Genomic DNA, 23,069 nt, shown 5'->3' on the forward strand with positions numbered 1-23,069 from the left:
CCCCAAGAGCCACCCCCGCAGCTTCTATTGGTTGGGAACCACGGGCAGGGCACAGGGCGCAGAGCCACCTAGCCTCCACGTAGGAGCCAGAGGGGGGACATGCCGCTGCTTCCGGGAGCTCCTTGAGTGCTGCCTCGAGCCTGCACTCCTGACCCCCTTCTGTGCCCCAACCCCCTGCCCCAGCCCCGATCCCTCTCCCACCCTCCAAACCCCTTTTTCCAGCCCAGAGCACCCTCCTGTACCTTCAACCCCTCATCCTCAGCCCCACTCCAGAGCCTGCACCCCCAGCTGGAGCCATCACCCTCCCCCTACAAACCTCAATCCCCAATTTCATGAGCATTCATGGCCCGTCATACAATTTCCATACCTAGATGTGGCCCTTGGGCAAAAAAGTTTGCCCACCCGTTCTAGATCCTCCCCTGCTCGTGCCTACTTAGTGCCCTTGCCCAGGTTGAGTGAGTCCTGGCACCAAACCAATCCAGTTCTGTCCAGTACTAGGACTGGTGCCAAGCATCAACAAGAGGCACTTGGGAAGCCAGAGGATCATCCTATGCAAGAATTTCAACCACTTCCAGACTTGGCTTCATCCTCATTTTCTGGACAAGGCGGTTTCCTTGGAGGCAACATCACCCCCTTTGGCCAACTACAAGACTTATCAGGAATTATTAAAGAGGGTGGCTTCAGACTTCGGCATTCAGGTTGAGGAGGTCAGAAAGCCTTCTCATTGCCTGTGTGATGGATAGCAGCCTCATGCTGCACCTCCTTAACTTCTGTCACTGCTGTTTAGTTCCTTGGGCCAAAGATCTGCTCCTTGAGAATGCTTAACAGTTATCTTCCCTAGTGAACGAGGGCGGATTAATAGCAAGAACTTCACTACAGGCTGGGCTGGATGCAGCAGATTCAGCAGCTAGGACCATACCTGCTGTGGTATCCATGCAGAGAGCCTCATGGCTGCAGTCTTCTGGTCTCCACTATAACGTCCGGAATATTATTCAGGACTTGCCTTTTGAAGGTCCTTCTGTTTTCTCAGACCAGACAGTCAGGAAGCTCCATAGCATTAAGGATTCAAGGGTCATTTTGAAGTCAGGTTTACACACACCTGCCCTTGTGAGAAAGCACTATTGGCTTCAGCAGACACACTGTTATCCCACTCTGTCATAAAAAGACAAGTAAGAGTTAATAGAACAGAAGTACTTCATATCTCTTTTGCCGGTAAAGGGTTAACAAAATCAGTGAGCCTGGCTGTCACCTGACCAGAGAACCAATCAGGGGACAGGATACTTTCAAATCTTGAGGGAGGGAAGTTTTGTGTGTGCTGTTAGTGTTTGGTTGTTGTTCACTCTGGGGGCTCAGAGGAACCAGATGTGCAACCAGGTTTCTCTCCAATCTCTCCAATACAGGCGCTTATAAGTTCAGACTAGTGAGTACTAGGTAGATAAAGCGAGTTAGGCTTATGGTTGTTTTCTTTATTTGCAAATGTGTATTTGGCTGGAAGGAGTTCAAATGTGTATTTTGTCGAAAGGATTTTAATTTGTACTTGCATACTTAGGCTGGGAGGGTATTGCCAGTGTCTATAGCTGAAAGACCCTGTAACATATTCCATCTTAAATTTACAAAGATAATTTTTACTGTTTTTTCTTTCTTTAATTAAAAACTTTTCTTGTTTAAGAACCTGATTGTTTTTTTTTATTCTGGTGAGACCCCAGGGGACTGGGTCTGGATTCACCAGGGAATTGGTGGGGAGAAAGGAGGGAAGGGGGAGAGAAAGGTTAATTTTCTCTCTGTGTTGGGATTACTTTCTCTCTCAGGGAGAGTCTGGGAGGGGGAAAGAGAAGGAGGGGGGGAAGGTGGATTTTCCTCTCTGTTTTAAGATTCAAGGAGTTTGAATCACAGTGATTTTCCAGGGTAACCCAGGGAGGGGAAGCCTGAGAGAGGCAACGGTGAGGGAAAGGGTTTACTTTCCTTGTGTTAAGATCCAGAGGGACTGGGTCTTGGGGTTCCCCGGGCAAGGTTTTGGGGGGATCTGAGTGTATGAGGCACTGGAATTCCTGGTTGGTGGCAGCGCTACAAGTACTAAGCTGGTAATTGAGCTTAGAGGAATTCATGCTGGTACCCCATCCTTTGGACGCTAAGGTTCAGAGTGGGGAATTATATCATGACACACTCTGACTCCTCATCAAGACCTATCAAAAAAGAAAACTCCTCCCCCTCCTTCAGCTTCACTCCAGCTCCTGGCTCTTCTAGATACCTTGGAAGTGTGACACAATCATTTTGATGGGTCAGTCGAGGACGCCATACCAGTCTTCATATTTCCAGACCCTATCTCCCCTGCATTTGTAAACTGTCTTTCCCACCTCCTTTGTGCTTGATTCTGAATTACTACAGACCAGTGGATCTTGAGCTCTGTAGAGGTGGGATGTATCCTCTAATTTGTTTCTATCTTTCTCTCCCTCCCTCTCTCCCTGTCCCTCTTCAGGGACCACTCTCACAAGCAGCTCCTTCTCCAGGAGGGTACAGTCTTTCCAGGAAGTTCCACAGTGTCACAGAGAGAAGGGGTTTTACTCCTGCTATTTCCTAATCCTGAAAGCAAAGAGCAGTCTCAGACCAATTTTAGACCTGCATTAACTCAACAAATTCTTAAGAAAGATAAAGTTCTGCATAGTCACCTTGGCTTCTATTGTCCTCTCCCTGGATCCTGGAGACTGGTATACCACCCTTGACTTATAAGATGCCTATTTCCATGTGGTGATCAGTCATGCTCACAGGAAGTAAACTGAAATCATTACCAGTTTACCATACCACCATTTGGCCCATCAGCAGCTCCCAAGGTTTTTATGAAAGTTCTACAAGTAGTAGCTGCCTTCCTCAGAAGACTGTGAGTATAAGTTTATCCCTACCAGGATGACTGGCTTGTCAAGGGCTGATCCAGGGTGCAGGAACTGTTAAGTGTGTTTCTGATCCAGTCATCATTCAATTCTCTGGGACTATTAGTCAACATAGAGAAGTCTCTCCTATCTCCAGTCCAGAGAACAGAGTTGATAGTGACTGTAGTAGACTCCTCTCAAGCCAGAACTTTTCTTCCAGACTTGAGTTTTCAGTCGGTATGATCAGTTGTTGTAGATCTCAAAGCTCACCTGGTCACAATGACACAAAACTGTTTCAAGTTCCTGGGGCATTTGGTTCAGTATACCAGATTGTGCCTCAGAATTCTACAAGGTTGGCTAGCCTCAGTCTACTCACCAAGCTGTCATCATCTAGACTAGACTCAGTGGGGAGGGTGCATTTTCACATCCTCGCCTCCCGAGATTGATGGACAAGTCTGGCCAACATAGGTGTGTTTCCTTTGCCCGCCCGCAACCAACACTCACATTAGTAATGGACGCTTCTGCCTTTGGCTGGGTGGGGCCCATCTGGGTCCTCTACAGACTCAGAGTCTATGGTCTGCAGAAGACTGAGCTTTATACATCAGCGTCAATGAGCTGAGAGCTGTCAGGTTGGTGTGCCAAGTTTTTCTGCTGCACATCAAGAGAAACAGCTTGTTGGTCCTCACAGACAACACAGCAGCAACATTCTACCTCAAAAAGCAGGGAGAAGCCACACTCTTCTCTGCTGTGTCAAGAGGCAACTCACTTTGGGAGATCTGCATTGCCAATTCGATAGATCTAGAAGATTCTTAACTACTGGGGTCCAAAACAATCTGGCAGAATACCTGAGCAGATAATTTATCAATCACCAGAGTGGTCTCTTCATCCCAATGTCACAAGATATGGACATCTTCCAATGGTGGGAGTCTGCCAAGGAAGACCTATTTGTGACAAGGATCATCAGAAAGCGTCAGCATTTCTTTTCCCTGTGAGGTTACAGCCCCCGTTCCCTGATAGATTCTTACTACCATCGTCAGACAGGTTCCTCTTTGCTTTCCCACAAATCCCACTCATTCAAAAAATATTACTGAAAATAAGACGGGATCAGGTCAGAGTCAAACTTATAGCCCAGTTCGGACTTGTTAGCACTGTTTCTCCACTCTCCTGGGGCTTTCATTGAAGCCTCCAGTTTTACTTTCAGTAGACTTAGATCTTATCTCCCAAGATCATGGTCTGCAATCTCTTCATTTAATGGATGCTCCTTGGCTAGATATTAGGGAGCAATCTTGCATGAAAGATGTTCAAGAGATCCTGCTAAATAATAGAAAGCCATCTACTAGGGCTACTTACCTTTCAAAGTGGAGATCTTTTTCCATCTGGTCATGCCTTTCTGGAGTATAGTCATCCTGTTCTTCAATTCAACACATACTAAATTACTTATTGTACTTGAAACAGCAAGGATTGGCTGTTACTGCTATCAAGGTACATTTAGCAGCTATTTCAGCTTTCCACCCTAAGGTGGATAATTGGTTAAGACAATCGAAGTGAGTGGAACGAGCTACTCCCCTATATGATGCTGGTCTTTTGGAGCAGTGTCCAGTAATGTAGGGGCTATACATTCTATGTGGTGTTATTTTGGTCGGGAGACCTGCCTGCCAATTGAACTTATCTCTGGGATAGATGTATCAGAAGAGTTTGGCAATCCATCTGAGTATGTCCTACAGGTAGCCAGGTGCTTGAGTTCTGTGAGCCAGACTGTTAAGAGGCATCAAGGTAGAGCCACACAAAGACAGAAGGAATACTATGATCTCAAGGTCACCAGACAGATGTCAGAGCCTGGAGAGTTGGTGTGAGTGTGAGAATAGACTAGAAGGAAGGGGCAGTGTCAAGTTTACTCATCTGTTTACAGTCATCAGGAAACTATATGGGGTGCTATGTAAGCTGTCCTCAGAGCTGAGTGGACAATCTTTCATGGTTCATTACAATCATCTGAAGCCCTCTGTGAATTCATCGCACAAGGACAGTGATCATACACAAGAGCACTCGGTGAGATACTCTTGGGAGTCCCCTATTACAGCTCTGGCAATTCCAACGTGTAACCCAAGGAATGTTCCTGAGTCAGAAAGCCTAGAGTGGGTACCCTGGCTCAGTGAAGATAGGGATAACGAGGGTGTACAAACGCTCAAGGTGGTTTCAGGACAGGGCTCAGCAGGAAAGCATTCCTGAGATTCACCCCTGCCACCTCCGGCTCCAGTCTCAGAACTCAAGAGCAGACCGCCCAAGTGGCTTAAAGAGTATTTGAAGTAGCTTCAGCCGGATTGGGGTAGGGGCAGGAGGAATGGACAGACGCACCCTCTTAAAAGCAGGGATAGTGTAATACGTCAGCACATGGCACCTCAGTGCGAGCAGCCAAGTGCTGGAGGATCAATGGCCTAGAGGGATAAGAAGTGGGAGGATTCCAGGAAAGTTAGGAGTCAGAGAGGGGGGTGAGAGTGCCATCTTGGCAGGAGTGTGGGCGAGGGCGCTTTGTTGGAAAGGAAGGACTGTGTTTCCCTAGATGTAGCTGTATGTGAGCCTGGGAAACAGGACATGGGATGGGCACTGCTAGACTGGGCCTGATGGTGTACACTTATACTCATGTATGTCCTGATGGAAAGGGGGAATGCTGAGTAGCCGAGAAGCAACATACCCCACCACGCTAGAGGTCCAGACTGAGCAGACCCTGAGCTGCTACAACTGGCTAGGGCATCTCAGTTTTATTTGCACCACTGGTGAGATTAGGTTTTGTGCCCCTCTGAAGGTTGGGGAAGGAATTATTCAGGGTTGTTTTACTGTTGAAGTCCCTTAAGGCTCCCATCCCCTTTCAGCCCATTGGTCTGTACCCATATCCTACTCTAATATTCTTATACAGAGATAAGATGAGTGAGGTAGTGTCTTTTATTGGACCAATTTCTGTTGATGAGAGAGACAAGCTTTTGAGCCACACCAGTCATGAAGTCCTGAAGAAGAGTTCTGTATACCTCAAAAGCTTGTGTCTCTCACCAACAGAAGTTGGTTCAATAAAAGCAATTACCCCACCCACCTTGTCTCTCTAATATCCTGGGATTGACTGGGCTAAAACTACATTGCATGCATTCTTTTATAGAAACAGTCTCTGAACTCCACTGTGTGCAGTTGGGTTTTTGAGTCTGAGCTTCCAGATCCAGGTAACCAAAGGCAGGTGGGGTGGTCTATGCTTGACCTAGAGAAAAATAGGTGCAGGCCTGACTCCTTAGGATGGTGTTTCTCAAGCTTTTTGTGCTAATGACCCCTTTGAACTTAAAAGAAAAATCGCGACTACACTCCCCGTCCCCTCCCCCTATAATTTTTTTTTAAATCTCCACCTTAACTCCGGGCTTCCACAACCCTCTGGGGCTTGGAGCTTCAGTTTTAGATCGTCATGACCCCCAGGCTGAGAAACACTGCTTGAGGGCATCTACCACTACTAGCGTCTGTGGCAGGGCCGTCCTTAGGCATAGGCAGAATAGGCAGCTGCGTAGGGTCTCACTCTCCCTGAGGGCACCACTCTGCAGGCAGCCCAGACAGTGTAGAAGCAGGGCTGCTGGGTCCTAGAGAGAGCCGAATGCAGCACAGTCTGAGGAATGGGATTGGCTGCTGGGGTCTCTGGGAAGGGGAGGGGGTAGGGTTGGGAAAGGAGCTCACCTGTGAGTGTGACTCTTTCCCCCCGGCTGAGGTCAGGTGAGGCAGGCTCTGTGGCTCTGGAACCAGTATCCTTTGTTGTCTCCCATAACATCCATTCTTCTCCCCCCTGCCCCATGGAGCACTCCCTCCTTTCTCCCTCCTCCCCAGGAGCAGCCCTCTCTCTCCTCCCTCCCCTCCGTCAGGGCTGGGTTGGGTGAGGTGCTGGGGGATAGGTGGGGGGGAGGGGAGGCTGGCTGGCTGCCTGCTGAGGAATGAAAGTGAAGGTAACTCACTTCCTCCGCAGGCAGCCAGAATTGGAATGTCACACAGGGCTTGGCTGGGGTTAGCCAGATGTGTGAAAAATCAGGATAAGAAATTGGAGTAGGGTGAGCAGATATCCCTATTTTATAGGGACAGTCCCAATTTTGGGGTCTTTTTCTTATATAGGCTCCTTTTACTGCCCCACCCCCACCCATCCCTGTCCTGATTTTACACACTTTCTGTCTGGTCACTCTAGGTGGGGGTAATTGGTGCCTATATAAGACAAAACCCCAAATAACAATCCTGAATCCAATTTCAATGTTTTTTTTTAAATCAATATCTTAGCCAAAAACAGAAAATTAAGTTGTTGACAATTATTAGTGACAGGTTTGGTTTGAGGCAGGGAGTGGGTCAGTTTTCATCAGAGAAACAAAAAATGTTGACTGACTTTCCTATAGCCTGTTACTCCTGATAAGAGCCCTCCAACAACTGTAATATGCTCATCTCCTTACTAGTGTATAAAGCAGGGTTCGGCAACCTACGGCACACCTGTCAAAGGTGGCAGGTGAGCTGATTTTTGATGGTATGCAGCAGCAGGCTGAGCGGCTCAGCCCATCACTGCTCGGGGGTTCCGGCTGCTGCCCTATTGCCAGCTGGGATACCAGCCATCGGCCCCACTCAGCACCTGCTGCTGGCCTGGGGACCCCCAAGGAATACCAGGCTGGCAGTGGGCTGAGCAGGCCAGTTGAACCACTCAACCTGCTGTCAGCCTGGGGTTCCATTCACTCAGCCGGCAGCGGGCTGAGCAGGCTGGTGGCGGGCTGAGCAGGGCCAGTGGGGGGTTGAGTGGCTCAGTCTGCTGCCAGTCTGGGATGCCAGCAGCACTCAGCCTACTGCTACTCCGGGGTTCCGGCTGCCGGCCCCTTGCCAGTCAGGAGCTCAGCCGCCAGCCCCACTCTGCCTCCTGCCAGCCTGGGTGAGCAGAATCCCAGGCTGGTAGCGGGCTGAGGGGGGGTTGGCGGCCGGGATCCTGGCTGGCAGGAGTTGGTGGTCAGAACCCCAGACCAGCAGCGGGCTGAGCAGGGCCTGGGATCCTTGTCTAGGGTTCCAGTCACCAGCCCGCTGCTGGTTTGGGGTTTCATTTACTCAGCTGGCAGTGGCCTGAGCAGGACCGGTGGCCAAGACCTCAGATAATAACAATAGTTTATTTATATAATATAGACATAGAGAGAAACCTTCTACAAACATTAAAATGTATCACTGGCACGAGAAACCTTAAATTACAGTGAACTTGGCACATCACTTCTGAAAGGTTGCCGACCCCTGGTATAGAGTGACCATAAGTTGTACTAAGATTCTCATGCTTTTTTTTTCCCATGAGTCAGTATAACTTTTGTCAGCCCAGAAGTTGGGCAGCCAATGTTTTACGTTTTCACAATGTTTTCTCCAACTTTCATAAAGTAAATACATAGTTAATATGAGTTAAAAAGGCCAGGGACACTTCTTTGTGAAGAATCTGTACAGCAGATCATGCCCATAGACGATCCAGAAAAGAAATTTGAGGTTGAATTTTTTAATGTTGTGATGGATAAAGCAGATCTGCTGTTGATGAAAGGTTTAATACCTTGCAAGTACACCATGAACAGTTTGGATTTTTGTATGACATAACTAAATTCAACGAAATAGGAAAACAAGAGCAACTAATGACAAAGTGCAAGAATCTAGAGAGCCTCCTGAAGCACGGTGATAGTTTTGATTTAAATGGACTTGAACTGTACGAAGAATTGAGTACACTGTCATCAATGTTGCCACATGCAAAATCGGTGATGGACATTGTACAGTTTATTCATACCCGCAAACTTGTTGACATATATCCTAATGTGTACATTGCCACTCGTATTCTACTGACAATTCCTGTAACAGAAGCATCAGGAGAACAGAGTTTCTCAAAACTAAAGCTCATTAAAAACTATCTCCGCTCTACAATGAGTCAGGAACGCTTGACTGGTCTTGCTATTCTTGCGATCGAACAAGACACAACTTTGTCTTTGTCATACGATGACATTATTACTGATTTTGTAGCCAAAAAAGCCAGAAAGATTGCTTTTAATTAAAAACAAATCTGTTTCAATACCTCTTCATATAAATTTCCAATAAAATTTTGATAAATTAAAAAAAATATATTATTTGCATCATTATGTCATATCAGAATTTTTTCTATAGTGCTGCTTCTTTAGTGCTAGTCCATCAGCATTACAGTGTGCTTAATTAAGTTAAACTGGTTTTAATAATGTGAATGTGGCAAGTTTTCCAATACTATAAGCTTATGTTTGTGTTGCTAAGAGCAGATCAGGCACAGGGGCACCAGTTTAATAATCTCGCCTAGGGCACCATAAATCTTAAGGCCGCCCTGGTCTGTGGCCAGCATTGGAGGTAAGGGAGGAGCTGATACACAGCCCTGGCTTCTAGTTATGCAAAGCACTCTTTTTGCTCAGCTAGTTTGGGGAACGCCCTGCTTGTCTCTTGAGTCTGGCCCATTCCACGGGATGGGGCTGCCTGGGGAGTGCCTTTACCCAACTCTACTTAAGGGCTTGACCAGAGCTGAAGCCAAACCACGTGTGGATCTTGTGCAAAACCTAAGCGAGGATCGCAACCCAAGCCCCCTTCGGCAGCAGCTTGTCCTACCTCCCCCCGCCGTTGGCCCGTCCCACCTCCCCCAGTCGCTGGCGGTGCGACACGTGCATCTCCCTGGGCTGGGTTGCACCAGCAGCTGGCAGCTCCGCGGCTGGGTCTCTCGCCGCTGATCCCGCCCCCCTGGAGAGTCAGCGCGGGGAAGGGCGGGGCTCGAGGAAGTGACTTCAGGCGGCCGCTACGGCGGCGGGGCGAGACGGTGGTTGTGGGGAGTCACGGCGGCAGAGCCGAGTCGCACGCAGCTGGGGGGGCTGCAGCACCGGGCATGGCGGCGGCGGCGCGTTCCCTGCTGGGCGCAGGGCGGGCAGGGTGTGCGGGTCGCGCTGCCGGCGGGCTCTGCTGCTGCAGCGCCTCCAGAGCGAGTCCCCATTGCACGGTGGCTCCCCAGCAGCAGCCGCCGCCGCCCCCTGCGCCCACCCCGGACATGAAGAGCTACCTGTGGGCGCGCTACAGAGAGGCCAAGAAAGTGACCAAGGGTGAGTGCCGCGCGGAGCCCCCGGGACTGGGGCTTCCGCCAGCATCAGTGTCACGCTGGGGCCGGAGGGCACCTCCCTCCCTCTCGGGCACGTGGGCAGCAGCTGCCGTAGGGCACCGCTCCGCCACCCCCTCTGCTGCCCTGCCAGCGTGCCAGGCGGCTCTGCGTGATTCCCTTGCCAAAGTACATGCCAGGCTCGGGGCTGAAGAGCGGCAGCCAGACCGGGGGGGGGCGACTTCATTAACCTGGGTCGTGCACCCCACCACCATTAATGCCCTTGAGGAGCAGGGAGGACCTTGAGTCCTTATACAAAAGCTTTCCCCAAACCTCCACGTTCAGCAAGCTTCCTGGAGCTTGGTGCCAGCCTGGAAAGGGTGAAGGAAAGGACTGATGGCCTCCTGCTAGGATTTGGACTTGTGGTTGCAGGGAGCCTGGGTCAGTGGCAGTAGAGCCTTATCTCATAAAGCTTTCTGCTTCAGTAGTTGCTTTAAGGGAGCCAGTTGTGAAGTGGCTGCTTCCCCAATAGGAAATAGAATGAGTTAGTTAAAGGCCAAAACATTTCACTCAAAACAAAATTTGTGCTTTATCTTTCCTAGAGGTACTTGCACTAGCTGGTATTATGTTTGCTATATAAAACAGAAGGAAAATAAAGTTTCCGCAAGATAGTGGGTTCAGGTGGCAAACTGAAGTCCACGTTGAGCTTTTCTATCAAGCATACCTGTTAAAAATGCATTTTGTTTTTACCATTTGGCTCTTTGTGTGTTTTGTAGTTGCCAAATGGTGTCTTCCGCCATGGTGATTGTAACTAGTTGCAGATGGCTAAAATATGAATTTGCCTGGTGATGTGACTGAAGTCTGTTGTGCAGCTCCTCTCATACAGTATTTTTAGTATGACTGTGATTTATGTGGTTGGCTTTGTCTTCATAAAAATGACAGTAACCTCTTTTCATAATCATCTTAAATTATGGGTGACTTTTCACTTTTATCTTATCAGTGATAAGAAACTACATTAAAACTGATAAAGGAGTCTGAAGACTGAACTATCAACAAATGTTGGAATCATGATCAGCTCAGCACCTCTATTTTTTCAGACCTCAAATACTGAAGTAACTGTGAACCATTCTAATTACATTTTTGAACTAGAAGCTATTAACTTTAAATATTTAAAACTATTTTGAAAGAAAATGTTTTGCTATGGTGTAGCTCAGAGTTGATAAAACTTTCTACATCTTTATTTTTAAATCTGTTTCACTGTAGCACTGAGGCAAAAGTAAATTAAACAAATAAGAAAAGCAAGAGGTTAATTTAATGCGTGTGTATGTCGTCTTTCTGTTTGAGGCCCCTTCTGCAAAGGGGTCACGTTCCAAAAGTGGTAGAGTGAAGTGACCTTTTAGTTGGTTTTCTTTTGGCTACAAGTCCAATTAATTAATTACTATTTAACCCCAAGACTGCTGTAGATGAATGTCCCCATTTCTGGTAAATAACTTTGAGGTATTGAAGCAAGGAAGCAAAAGTTGATGATAAGTAGGCTTGTGCAAAGTAACTTCAGGCAGTTTTCTGAAGATGAGGGAACAAGGCTTAGTTGGGTCAGTCACTCAGAGCAGGGGTTTTCACAACAGATTTTTTGATGGCCCCAGTGTGCGGCCACCAACTCTCGCTCTGACAATTTCCCCTAAAATATGTAATTAGACATTGGAAAAACAAGTAAATACGCACATATACCCATTCCAAGGCACCAACCTGTCTCTCTGTCCCTGCCTCCTACGGCCCTTCAGTGAGAGCTCGCCCCAGGGAAGGTGGGTCTGGAACTCACTGGCTGCTTGTGGAGTCCCAGGCTCCCTGTCCCCTGATTGTGGGGGAGCTGCCCAGGGGAGCGCACCAGCAATTGAATGCTGCAGTTACCTTCACTGACGAGCTACCTTAGGCGTTGTGCACACTGGTCCCATGTGCCTCCAGAGGCGCTGCCCAGAGCATCCAAGGAGGCTGCACAGTGCAGGGTGCTGATCCCTGCTGGTGGCTCCAGCGCAAACATCAAGGCGGCACATCTGGCTGTCCTTGGTAACAAGTATTCAGGAACAACAGCTGGGCACTGCAGGGAGTGGCCGCTGCTTTCCGCAAAGGGAGACTGAGGGTAAGGAGGGCTGTGACTCAAGCTATCTGAGGGGTGGCTGAACCTTTAAATTGTGCTCCCCCTAACAACATACACAACTTGGGAGGGGGGCACCCCCATATGCGCCTCCAATCTCTGCCCATGCTTTGGAGGCTGTTGTGGCTGGAACTAAATCTCCTGGTGGCTGCATGTGGCCATGGTGCCGCATTTGAGAAATGCTGCCTTAGAGTATGTCTGCACTGCAATAAAAAACTTGTGGCACAGCATCTCAGAGCCCAGGTCAGCCGAGTCGGACTTGCAGGGCTCAGGTTGCAGAGCTATAAAATTGCTGTGTAGATGTTTGGGCCTGGGCTCTGACCCTTTATGAAGTCTCAGAGCCTGATCCCCAGCCTGAGCCTGAACACCTACACTGCAATTTTATACTCTGCAAGCCTGAGCCACCTGAGCCGGGTTAGCCACGGCTGTGCTGTGGGTTTTTTATTGCAATGGAGACGTACCGTTAGCCTCTCTCTGCCACAGTTCCCCATCTGCAAAATTGGGATAATACTGTTCCTCAGAACGCCTGTGTGAGGTAGGGAAATGCATTAAAGATTGTGAAGCTCTTTGAGATCTACTGATGAAAAGCCCTATGTAAAAACTATGTATTTTTATTATTTAACAGCCTGGCTAAGTTGCTAGCTGAGAATTTGAACATCCAGTGACCTCAATCACGCAGGTATATCATTATATAGAAGCATGCTCTCTGAAGCATCTTACAACTATAAAATGTTAGTAACAACTTTCAGTCACTACCATCTGATGGCTGTTTGGCCTGTGTGAAATTATTTTGGTGGGCTCAGTCTATTTCCCTCTGCCCATATTATCATTGGGGCCAGGGGAGGTAGAGCATTACCAAGGTGCACATGTCTGCAGCTTCATTGGATAAGTCAAGGACTGAATTGGGTCTGACGACTGAAGTAGAGTTTGTTGCTCAGCATCAGGGTTCAGGCATATTGAGAGAACGATGTGGGGAAGCTTGCCCTGTGCTACCGATGGCGTAATCATTCTGTATAATACTTCTGTCATAACATTTCTTCCCAGATCTGGACCTTAGCATCCAAAATATGGGTGTTAGCATGAAAACCTCCAAGCTTAGGTACCAGCTTGGACCTGGTATTGCTGCCACCAGCTAAGAATTATACAGTGCTTAGCTCACTGTGGTCTCCCCAAAACCTTCCCTGGGGGACCCCAAGACTCAGATTCCTTGAGTCTCACAACAAAGGGGAATAAACTATTTCCCTTCCCCCTCCTCCTCTCCAGGTCTTCCCTCCCTGGGTTCCTGGAGAGATATACAGAAGCAAGCTCCGTGAATCTAAACAAAGGGATTTTACCCTCCCTGTTTCCAGTCCTGGAAACACAAGTACCGAGAGAGCTAATCTCTCTTCCCTCTCCCCCAGAGGGTATGCAAAGTCAGGCTTAGTAATCTAACACAAAGAGATTTTCCCCCTGACTTCTTCCTCGCACCAATTCCCTGGTGAGTTGCAGACTCAATTCCCTGGAGTCCCCACTAAAGAAAAAACTCCAACAGGTCTTAAAAAGAAAGCTTTATATAAAAATAATGAAAAAAAGGACATAAAAGGATCTCTGTAATAAGGTGACAATGTACAGGGTCAATTGCTTAAAGGAAAAAAAATGAATAAACAGCCTTATTCAAAAAGAATACAATTTAACACATTTCAGCAACTACACACATGTAAATACAAAAGAAAACAATATAAACCTATTGTCTTACTATGCTTGTACTTACAACCTGGAAACAGAAGATTAGAAAGCCAGGAGATAGAAAAATTACTCTCAGAGCTGAGAGAAGAGAAGGACCAGAACAAAGAACTCACACCCAAACTTCCCTCCACCCAGATTTGAAAAAGTCTTGTTTTCCTGATTGGTCCTCTGGTCAGGTGTTTCAGGTAAAAGAACATTAACCCTTAGCTATCTGTTTATGACAACTTCAGACTCCCATCTTTCAGAAGTGCTAAAATCACGCACTCAAATGTATCATTGCAGGCACTTTCGCCATATATGAGAGAGTTCAAAGGATAATACAGGCGGGTTTTGGGTGGAGAAACGTAGAGGTCATGCAAACATACATGCCGCATACTGTTCTGGATCTTTTCTTTCTGCTCTTTTGGCACTCCTTATCCATGTTGGTTGCAAATCCCACCCAGAAATATTTTTAGAGGCTTTGTCTCACAGTGCTGCTGAGGAGGCCTGGCCTACGTTAGGGGAATGAGGTCTGTAAATACTCAGATGGGAATATAGAGGCAGAGGAAAAGTATTTTCAGGATCACTTGGGAATTGAGGTTGGTTGATACAGGCTATTTGACATTTAGTTTTTATTTCACTGTTCAGTCAGGACCGATTAATCATCTTACGTTAAGTCATTTTGGCCTAAGTAGTATGTGTTTGGGGTATGTCAGCCAGACAGTGTAGTTAATATCTAAAACCTGGTTATAATAGCTTGGTTTACAGCTTTCAGGTAACCATGAAATACCTATAAAATGAACTCTGGGGAAAAACACTGACAAAAAACAGAAATAACTGTGCCATGTTGAATGCACTGTTGCTGAAAGAGAGAGAGAAAGAGGTCTTTTCACACTCTCCGGTTAGGAAGTTGGGGGTTAATAGCACACTATCAATGTTTACTTCATTGTTGTTTGGAAAGAATAATTATCTGTTATGTTATCTTTACCTGCCTGAGTTGGAATTAATGGTGCGAGTTTTAGCTGTTACCACTCAAGAAAGAGATCTTGAAGTCATTATGGATAGTTCTCTGAAAACATCCACTCAATGTGCAGTGGCAGTCAAAAAAGCAAACAAAATGTTGGGAATCATTAAGAAAGGGATAGATAATAGGCAGAAAATATCATATTTCCTCTATATAAATCCATGATATACCCATGTCTTGAATATTGCATGCAGATGTGGTCACCCCATCTCAAAAAAAGATATATTGGTATTGTTAAAGGTTCAGAAAAGGGCACCAAAAATGATTAGGGGTATGGAACGGCTTCCGTATGAGGAGGCTGGGACTTTTCAGCTTGGAAAAGAGATGACTAAGGGGAGAGGGTTATGGTAGAGGTTTATAAAATCATGACTGGTGTGGAGACAGTAAATAAGGAAATGTTATTTACTCCTTCTCATAACGCAAGAACGGGGGGGGGGGGGGAATGAAATTAAAAGGCAGCAGGTTTAAAACAAACAAAAGGAAATTTTTTTTCACACCGCACAGTCAACCTGTGGAACTCCTTGCCGGAGGCCAAGACTATAACAGGGTTCAAAAAAGAGCTAGATAAATTGACGGAGGATAGCTCCATCAATGGCTGTTAGCCGGGATGGTGTCCCTAGCCAGAAGCTGGGAATGGGCGACAGGGATGGATCACTTGATGATTACCTGCTCTGTTCATTCCCTCTGGGGCACCTGGCATTGGTCACTCCTGAAAGATAGGATACTGGGCTGGATGGACCTTTGGTCTGACCCAGTGTGGCTGTTCTAATGTTCTTATGTAAGTGTACTGTTAAAAGGGTAAATCTACAGTCATTTCTGAAACCTAATATGGATTTCAGACCATGGGCCATTTCTTGTTTTGCTTTATCTATCCTACACTTGATTAACCCTGTGTGATTTTCTGCTGAATCTTTTGTGCTTCTACGCATACCTGCTGTGCTTGAAACCAAAGTTAAAACAGTTCATCTGCTGTGCATTAACTAAGTAATGGTTGGGAAAGAGGTGCAGACTAAAAGAAGAGGATACTGGCGGTAAAAGCAAAACAAAATGAAAACATATTTATAGAGGTGTCAAAAATGCATGTATTGTGTTTGAAAGAGGGACTTCTGTCAAGTATCCCAAAACAAATATTTTTCTTACTTCAAAAGTAGTAGGCAAAGTAAATGTGTGTGTATTTAATATTATGGGTAATGAAACATCTTAATAAAATTATAGACGGCATTTTTCTTTGTTCCAGGTGGAGATTTAAAATAAGAATGGCCATACTGGATCAGACGACTGATCCAGCTAGCTCAGTATCCTGTCTTCTGACAGTGGCCAGTGCCAGATGCTTCAGAGAGAATGAATAGCACAGGGCAATTATAAAGGGATCCATCCCTTATTGTCCAGTCCCAGCTTCTGGCAGTCGGAGGCTTAGGGACACCCAGAGAATGGGGTTGTGTCCCTGACCATTTTGGCTAATAGCCATTGACGGACCTATCCTCCATGAACTTATCTAATTCTTTTTCGATCCCAGTTCTACTTTTGGCCTTCACAACATCCCCTGGCAATGAATTCCACTGGTTCAAGTACATAAAAGGTTGTTATAAGGAGGAGGGAGAAAAATTGTTCTTCTTAACTTCTGAGGATAGGACAAGAAGTAACAGGCTTAAATTGCAGCAAAGGTGGTTTAGGTTGGACATTAGGAAAAACTTCCTCTCAGAGTGGTTAAGCACTGGAATAAATTGCCTAGGGAGGTTGTGGAATCTTCCTCATTGGAGACTTTTAAGAGCAGGTTAGACAAACACCTGTCAGGGATGGTCTAGATCAGTGGTCTCCAATCTTTTTATGGACAAGGTCACTTTTTGAATTTAAGTGCAGCCCAGAATCTACCCTGCCTTTTCACCGAGGCCCCACCCTGTTCACTGCGTTTCCCCCCTCCCTCCGTCGCTTGCTCTCCTCCACCCTCGCTCACTTTCACCGGGCTGGGAGACGGGGGAGCAGGGGTCTCTGTGCGCTACGTCTCCCTGCAGACATTGCTCTTGCAGCTCCATTGGCCATAGTTTCCTGTTCCCAGCTAATGGAAGCTGCGGGGGTGGCACCTGCAGGCAGGAGCAGTGCACAGAGACGACCTCTTCTCCCTCTCCCCCCCCCGCCAGGGGCCGCAGGGACGTGCTCGCTGATTCCAGGAGCAATGCGGGGCCAAGGCAGGCAGGGAACCTGCCTTAGTCCTGCTGCGCCACTGGACTTTTAATGGCCAGAGATCGTGGTAGACTGTCAATGGCTCCAGGATCAACCAGTCAATCCATATATACTGGTTGGTGACCCCTGGTCTAGATAATACTTAGTCCTGCCATGAGTGCAGGGGACTGGACTAGATGACCTCTCAAGGTCCCTTCCAGTCCTGTGATTGTGTGTTGTTTGAAGAGGTACTTACGTTTGTTTTAAACTTGCTGCCTCTTAATTTCATTGGATTTTGTGTTATGGGAAGGGGTAAATAACACTTCCCTACTTACTTTCTCTGCACCATTTATGATATAATAGTCTTCTATCATATCCCTCCTTAGTTGTCGTCTTTTTTTAAAATGAACAATCCCAATCTTTTAATCTCTCCTCGTGTGAAGCTGTTCCATACCGCCAATCATTTTTGTTGACTTTTTCTGTACCTTTTCCAATTCCAATGTATCTTTTTTGAGATGGGGTGATCGGAACTGCACACACTATTCAAGGTGTGGATGTACCATGGATTTATATAGTGGCATTATGATAGCTATATTCTGTCTACTATCAATCCCTTTCCTATTTGTTCCTAACATTCTGTTAGCTTTTTTGACTACCACTGAACATTGAGTAGATGTTTTCAGAGAACTATCCCAGATGACTCAAAGATCTTTCCTGAGATAACAGCTGATTTAGACCCTAACACTTTGTATATATTATGGGATTATTTTTTCCAGTGTGCATTACTTTGCACTTATAAACATTGAATTTCATCTGTCATTTTGTTGCCCAGTCACCCAGTTTTGAGAGATCCTTTTGTAACTCTTTGCAGTCAGCTTTGGACTTAACTATCTTGAGTAATTTTGTATTGTCTGCAAACTTTGCTACCTCTCTATTTACCCCTTTTTCCAGATCGCTTATGAATATGTTATACAGTACAGAACCCAGTACAGATCTTTGTGGACTCCCCATATTTACCTCTTTCTGTTGTGAAAACTGGACTGTTTATTTCTACCCTTTGTTTTTGTATTTTTTGACCAGTTACTGATACATGAGAGTACCTTCCCTGTTATCCCATAACTGCTTACTTTGCTTTTGGTATGGGACCTTGTCAAAGGCTTTCTGAAAGTCCAAATACACTATATCCAAAGAATCACCCTTGCCCACCTGTTTATTGACCCCCTCAAGAATTCTAATAGATTGATGAGACATGGTTTCCCTTTTCAGAAGCTGTAATGTATCATGTTCACATGTTTGTCTGATAATTCTGTTCACTGCTGTAGCTTCAACCAATTTGCTTGGTACTGAAGTTAGATTAACTGGCCTGGAAACGCCAGAATTACCTCTAGAATCTTTAAAAAATCAGCATTACATTAGCGATCCCCCAGTCATCTGGTGCAGAATCTGAGTTAAGCAATAGGTTACGCACCATAGTTAAGTTTTGAAGAAACTCAAATATGAAATTGCAGAGCTCTTGGGTGAATACCATTTGGTCCTGATGACTTAAATGTATTATTTCTTCCAAAGCTGCATCTGTAGATACCTCTATCTGGGCTAGTTCCTCAGATTTGTCACCTAAAGAGAATGGCTTAAGTATGGGAAATCTCCCTCATATCCTCTGCAGTGAAGACCAATACAAAGAATTCATTGAGCTGTTTTGCAATGGTCTCATCTTCCTTGAGTGCTCCTGTAGTACCTTGGTCATCTAGTGGCCCCACTAATTGTTTGTCAGGTTTCCTGCTTCTGATGTACTTAAATTTTTTTGTTATTAGTTTTGTATGTCTTTTGCTAGTCGCTCTTCAAATTCTTTGTTGGCCTGCATAATTATATTTGTACATTTGATTTCCCAGAGTTTATGCTCCTTTCTGTTTTTCCTTAGTGGGATTTTTACTTCCAGGTTTTAAAGGATGCCTTTATGCCTCTAACCACTTCATTTATTCCAGTATTTAGCCATGGGGGAAATTTTTTTTTGGTCCTTACTTTTAAAAAAGAAAACGTTGGGGGTATACGTTTGATCCTCTGTTATGGTGTTCTTAAATAGTTTCCATGCAGCCTGTGGGCATTTCACTCCTGTGACTGTTTCTTTTAATCTCCATTTAACTAGCTTTCTTATTTTTACGTGGTTTGTTTTCTTTCTTTTTCTTTCTTTCTTTCAAGTTAAATGCTACTATGGTAGGTTTCTTTGGTATTTTTCCCACTGTAAGGATGTTAAACTTAATTACATTATGGTTGCTATTACCAAATGATTCTATTATATTCACCTCTTGGATCCTGTGTTACCATGAGGACTAAATCAAGACTGGGCTCTCCCCTTGTGGGTTCCAGGAGAAGCTGCTTCGAGAAGCAGTCATTAATGGTGTCTAGAAATGTTATTATTGCATCCCATCCTAAGGTGACATATGCCCAGTCAGTATGGAAATAGTTGAAATCTCCTGTTGTTCCTGGGTTTTCTGTTTTTTGTAGCCTCTCTGGTCTCCCTGAGTGATTTCACAATCACGGTCACTATCCTGGTCAGGCGATTAGTGGTATATTCCTACTGCTATACTTTTATTATTGTAGCATGGAATTTTTATCTGTAGAGATTCTATGGTACAGTTTAAGTCATTTAAGACTCTTTACTATATTTGTCTCGCTGCCTTCTTTCACAAATATTTCCACTCCCCCAGCAGAGCGACTTGCTGTGTCATTCCTGTATATTTTGTATCGGGTATTACTGTGTTCTATTGATTATCATTGTTCCACCATATTAAAGTCTGCATATTAAAGTGAAATGGCTTAATAGCGTCCATCAACACTTACTTATGTTTGTAGAATCATAGAAATACAGAGCTGGAAGAGACCTCGAGAAGTCATCAAGTCCAGCCCCTTGTGCTGAAGCAGGACCAAACAAACCTAGACCATCCTTGACAGGCATTTGCCTAACCTGTTCTTAGAAACGTCCAATCATAGGGATTCCACAACCTCCCTTGGAAGCCTATCCCGTTGCTTAACTTTTGTAGTTAGAAAGTTTTTTTTTGTTTTGTTTTTCCTTCTCCCTAATATCTAACCTAAATTTCACTTGCTGCAGATTAAGTCCATTGCTTCTTGTCCTACCGTCAGTGGACATGGAGAACAATCAATCACCATCCTCATTCTAACAGCCCTTAACACATTTGAAGACTATCAGGTCACTGCTCAGTTGTCTTTTCTCAAGACTAAATGTGCCCAGGGTTTTTTAACCTTTCCTCATAGGTCAGTTAATCTAAACCTTTTGTCATTTTTTTGTTCCTCTCCCCTGGACTCTCTCTAGTTTGTCCACATCTTTCCTTAAGTGTGGCAGTCAGAACTGGAGATGGTAATCCAGCTGAGGCCTTGCCAATACTGAGTAGAGCAGGACAGTTACCTCCCTTGTTTTACATACGACACTCTTGTTAATACACCCCAGAACGTTATTACCTTTTTTGCACAACTATGTCACATTGCTGACTCCTATTCAATTTGTGATCCATTATAACCCCCAGATCCTTCTCAGCAGTACTGACACTGCTGTCATTTTGCAGTTGTGCATTTGGTATTTTTTTTCTTTAAGTGAAATATTTTGCACTTATCTTTATTGAAATTAATCTTGTTGAATTCAGACCAATTGTCCATTTTGTCAGGGTCACTTTGAATTTTAATCCTGTTTTCTAGAGTGGTGTATCCAAATCAGTAATGAAAATATTGAATAGTTCCAGACCCAGAACTGTCCCCTGCAGGAACCCACTAGTTCTGCCCTCCCAATTTGATAGCGAATCATGGATAACAACTTTTTGAATATGATCTTTCAATCAGTTGTGCACCCACTGGATAGTAATTTCGTCTATACTGCATTTCCCTAGTTTGCTTTTGAGAATGTCAGGTGGGACTTGTCAAAAGCCTTACTAAAATCAAGTTGTATCACATCTACAGCTTGCTCCCTATCTACTGGACCAGTAACCCTGTCATTACAAATATCTAATGATAAATGTCAAATTTAAAATATAATATGCATGGGGTTTGATTTTATGCTTCGTATAAGGCTGGAATACTAACTCCAATTTTTTTTATTTTCTTCAGACTTGGTTCCTTCAATTATGAGTAATTTGCTGAATCCAGATGCTATATTTACCAACAATGAAATGAGTCTATCAGACATTGAAATCTATGGCTTTGATTATGACTACACATTGGTCTTTTATTCCAAACATCTGCACACTTTGATCTATAATGCTGCCCGAGATCTTCTCATTAATGAGCATCGGGTAAGATGAATGAAATTACAGTGTGCATCTTTATTTGTCTGAATGCTATGAGCAACTTCTAGTTGAGAGAAGCTTTGTACATCTCCTAATGACTTGGTCCCCAGTTGGCTGTCTTTTGGTACATCTTGTGCAGCAGCTGCTTACAAAGTTCCTCGTTCAGCCTCAGCTGCAGTAATGTGCAGAATGGAGACAGTCCAGGAACTGGAAGGAAGACTCCGTTCTTGTATCTGTCAGTCAGTTAACAGAGACATCTTGTAGGTATGAGGATACTTAAGTTGGCTATATTTTAAGCAGAATTCACTTACTGCACTGTTATGAATGCAATTATTATTATTGTCCATTTGGAATATTTTACATACCCTAACCTGGACTGAATGGACATTGTAGCATTGGGCATTTCCATTCCCGTATTTCAGTCCAAAGGTTAACAGCTATACATAAATGTCTATAAATATCTGTAGATTAACATACAAAGTTAAAACTTCATGTGTACCATTACCACACAAAACTTAGCACCCCTAAAATTCTGCAACATTTTGGTTGAAACTTCTGCAGCATGTGTTAGCAAATTGTATTCGGTGTCACTTTTGTAATAGAAACTGACACATTGCAGGAGCAGTGGGGTTGCATGCTTGTAGTAGTAGCTTGAAATTGGAAACTAGTCCCCTGTGGGTACCAGTAATCACTTAGAATATGATGTAATGCTTGAAGCCACCTGTTGGGAGATATAGTTTCCCATAGGAATATGTTTTTTCAACCCAAGGGAAAACAACTCTCTCTAACGCCAGTCTCTCTCTAGCTGCATTTTTATTGACCTTTATGTATATAGCATCAGAATTACCATGCAAGTGAAGCTTTTAGGTGTCAGAGGCCATGTCATCCTATCTCAGTCAATTTAAAAGATGGCTAATTTTTGTCACTAAAATGTAATCTGGCTAGTATAAATAAAAATTGAAAATCCTTATGTAGGCAGCATGGAATCTGGAAATATATTTAAAAGTAAACATCAAATGAATAGATATTACCCCTGGAATATTCAGCTTTACTAAAGTTTTGATTAATATGTATATTAATCAAATCAAATCCAATCTAAATTAACGATCTAATAAGATTTCACATGGGGTGAAGCCTTGGAATCAGGCCGTTTATCTGACTTTCTTTAGCTCTAATGCTTCAAGTCAAACTTTTGTTTTTGATGTGTTGGCCTCTTGCTGCATAATGAACTGTACGTGGCCCTTTCATGCTAAGGGCAATAAGAAAGCCCAAGTTTTTAATTTTAGAAAGATTTTGAAAATTTGGGCCAAAACTTTTGAGCACAGGTGTCTAAAGGTATTTGTTTTTCTTTAGTCCAGTTTTCAGAGGTGATGAATACTTAGAAATGTCACAGAAGCTATTGGGTGCCGCATGTGCTCATCCTCTGTGCAAATTGGGGCACTTTTCCTTAGATGCCTAACTTTAGTCACTCACATTTGAAGCATTGAGGCATAGATTTTTTTTTCTCCAAGTGTTCTTCCCATTCTTGTATGTGAGTTGTAGATATTTTCACGTGTACATCACCAGCATGTTGACAGGCGTATTTCAGTGAATGCTAAAAGTGACACATGGGAAGTTAAGCTTTTTAGAATTGGAAAAAGAAATTTCTTGGGGGGGTGTAAATAGTTTAAATTAACCCTCACTTTTTATTCTTAGTATCCTGCAGAAATAAGGAAGTATGATTATGATCCCAATTTTGCAATAAGAGGACTTCATTATGATGTACATCGGG

At 44.6% G+C, this 23,069-nt stretch overlaps 1 protein-coding gene across 1 annotated transcript in view; it reads left to right on the plus strand.

Annotated features, from left to right (window-relative positions):
• Positions 1–9,650: 9,650 nt before the first annotated feature.
• NT5DC3 (5'-nucleotidase domain containing 3) overlaps positions 9,651–23,069 on the plus strand; it is a 35,145-nt gene continuing 21,726 nt past the window's right edge. The window contains exons 1-3 of the mRNA XM_050945788.1: positions 9,651–9,973; positions 21,120–21,304; positions 22,994–23,068. Coding sequence (XP_050801745.1) covers positions 9,763–9,973; positions 21,120–21,304; positions 22,994–23,068 — 471 coding nt within the window. The 5' untranslated portion in view covers positions 9,651–9,762. The remainder of the gene's footprint in view (positions 9,974–21,119; positions 21,305–22,993; position 23,069) is intronic.

The sequence above is a fragment of the Gopherus flavomarginatus genome, chromosome 1 (genome assembly GCF_025201925.1).
Source record: "Gopherus flavomarginatus isolate rGopFla2 chromosome 1, rGopFla2.mat.asm, whole genome shotgun sequence".
NCBI classification, from domain to species: Eukaryota; Metazoa; Chordata; order Testudines; family Testudinidae; genus Gopherus; species Gopherus flavomarginatus.